We start from the raw sequence: 2,348 nt of genomic DNA, 5'->3' as shown, positions 1-2,348 counted from the left end.
GCAAAATATGGTGTACACTAATGAAAATAAAGTAATACAAGTGTGATAAAACTTGAAAATAGTAGCTAATCTATTTCCGAAGTAATAATCTCGAATCAAGTATAAAGTTGATAATGTCAGCGTTCTACAGTTACTATCGTGCTGGGAAAAAACATCGGCACCGGCATCGGTGAGTCTGAACGTCGGTACGCGCCGAAGCAGTCATTCTGTGGGATTTCATGAATCTACCTTGCCGGTTCAAGCCCTCCCGTGCCCATTTTTGGGGCCGCGCGTTAACACAGGCATTGCCACTCTTTAGTAATCTCTCCTCGCTGATTTGGCGCGTAAATGTCGCGTCAACATGGCCAAGTATGATGTGCATGGTGTTGATAGATTTACGAAAAGTTTTTAATACACAATAGTTATATTTTTTACAATTAGTCGTCCATAATACATCTTGCAAATAAACATGGATCAAGACAATTGTTCTCTAACGTGTTCTATTACAATAGAATGGACGAACTCTCAAGGTATCATGCTGAGAAAGCTAAATCATCGTACAGCGATTCTACGTTTGATCCGAAATAATTTTCGTGAAATGTTCATCGAAGTACGTGCAGAAAAGTCAAACCATGCGACGAAGTTATCCCTGAAATCTATATCCGTTTTCAATAAATTTATGACTGATGGAAAAGCTTCTATCAAATTTAAAGAAGATAATGCAACGATGCTGCTATCAAATGCACCGACAGCTCAGCTAATCAATTTCTTGAAAACCATGTACATTAAGATTTCTGGACAGTCAGAAGAAACAATGAAGAAAACATTAAAGGAAAAACTGCTTTCCAATAAGCAATTTGGTGGTCATGAAGAAATCAGTCCCGCGACGAGTACTGAAATAAATAAAGCTAAGCAGAAAGCTCTCAGCGTGTCACGTGCAACAATTACAACACCGTCTCCTAGCACGAGTAAAAAAAGGAAAAGGGTGGACGAAAATGCAGCAAGTCATCCAGTTGCAAAGAAACTATATGAAAATCCAACAACGACAAATATGACGGAAGAACAAAGCAGAATTGTGGATGCAGTGCTTAGTGGTAAAAATATATTCTTCACTGGTAGTGCGGGTACTGGGAAATCGTTTCTACTGAGAAGGATAATATCCGCTCTTCCTCCTGATGTCACCATGGCTACAGCAAGTACTGGAGTAGCAGCGTGTCACATAGGCGGTATAACATTACATCAATTTGCGGGAATAGGATTAGGAACTGCAAATTTGGATAGATGCTATCAAATGGCATCTCGCAAAGCTTCTTTGTGGCGGAAAACGAAACATTTAATAATAGATGAAATTTCTATGATAGATGCAGATTACTTCGATAAAGTTGAAGCTGTTGCTAGGCATATTCGTAGAAATGACCGACCATTTGGTGGAATTCAATTGATATTATGCGGAGACTTTTTCCAGTTACCACCTGTCTCAAAAGACAATACTGCAAAATTCTGTTTTCAAAGTAGCGTATGGGATAAGTGTGTGCATTTCAATTATGAATTACGAATTGTTCATAGACAAACAGATTCCGAATTTATAAAAATTTTAAATAGTATCAGAATAGGTAGAGTGACAGATGAAATAGCTGAGACTCTTAAAGCAACTGCTAAACAAAAAATAGAAGGTAATGGTATTTTAGCAACTAGACTTTGTTCTCACGTGAATGAAGCTGAAGACATTAACGAGTTTCAACTAAATGAATTAAAAGGTGAATCCAAAGTATTTACAGCGCAAGATTCTGATCCATCAATGACTGTAACAATGAATCAACAATTGACTGTTCCTGATAAACTAGTATTAAAAGTAGGAGCTCAAGTAATGTTATTGAAGAATATAAATATTTCCAATGGCTTAGTAAATGGGGCAAGGGGTGTAGTAATTAAATTTGATCAAAGTGTTCCAGTAATTCAATTTAAATCAGGTATTCAATATCATGCAAAGCTAGAAAAGTGGAGCATAAAAACAAATCTAGGAACTATAGTTCATAGAAAACAAATTCCATTAAAATTGGCATGGGCTTTTTCTATCCATAAAAGTCAGGGTTTAACTTTAGATTGTGTTGAAATGTGTCTCTCAAGGGTTTTTAATGCTGGCCAGTCATACGTAGCTCTTTCTAGGGCACAAAGTTTACAATCTTTGAGGGTCTTAGATTTTAATAGTCAGCAAGTATGGGCCCATACAGATGTACTTACATTTTATAAGAAGTTTAGAAGAAATTTGCAAGAAATGGAAATGATACCTTTAGGAAAGAAACAGAAGATATAAACAAATAAATATATTATATTTTTATTTATTCATTTGTTAAAATGCCCGATCCCGT

General features: G+C 36.2%; 1 protein-coding gene across 1 annotated transcript; it reads left to right on the top strand.

Annotated features, from left to right (window-relative positions):
* The first annotated feature begins 18 nt into the window (after positions 1-18).
* Pif1 (Pif1 DNA helicase) lies at positions 19-2,317 on the top strand. The gene has a single exon (XM_018036360.2). The coding sequence runs from the start codon at positions 449-451 to the stop codon at positions 2,291-2,293; it is 1,845 nt and encodes a 614-aa protein (XP_017891849.1). The 5' UTR covers positions 19-448; the 3' UTR covers positions 2,294-2,317.
* Positions 2,318-2,348: the final 31 nt, after the last annotated feature.

The sequence above is a fragment of the Ceratina calcarata genome, unplaced genomic scaffold (genome assembly GCF_001652005.2).
Source record: "Ceratina calcarata isolate Rehan_Ccalc_2016 unplaced genomic scaffold, ASM165200v1 scaffold151.2, whole genome shotgun sequence".
Lineage (NCBI taxonomy): Eukaryota > Metazoa > Arthropoda > Insecta > Hymenoptera > Apidae > Ceratina > Ceratina calcarata.
This window is presented reverse-complemented; position numbering and strand designations above follow the sequence as displayed.

Bases quoted from the DNA above. Each gene is read 5' to 3' on its own strand.
- Pif1 (XM_018036360.2), top strand. From the start codon at position 449: ATGGATCAAGACAATTGTTCTCTAACGTGTTCTATTACAATAGAATGG.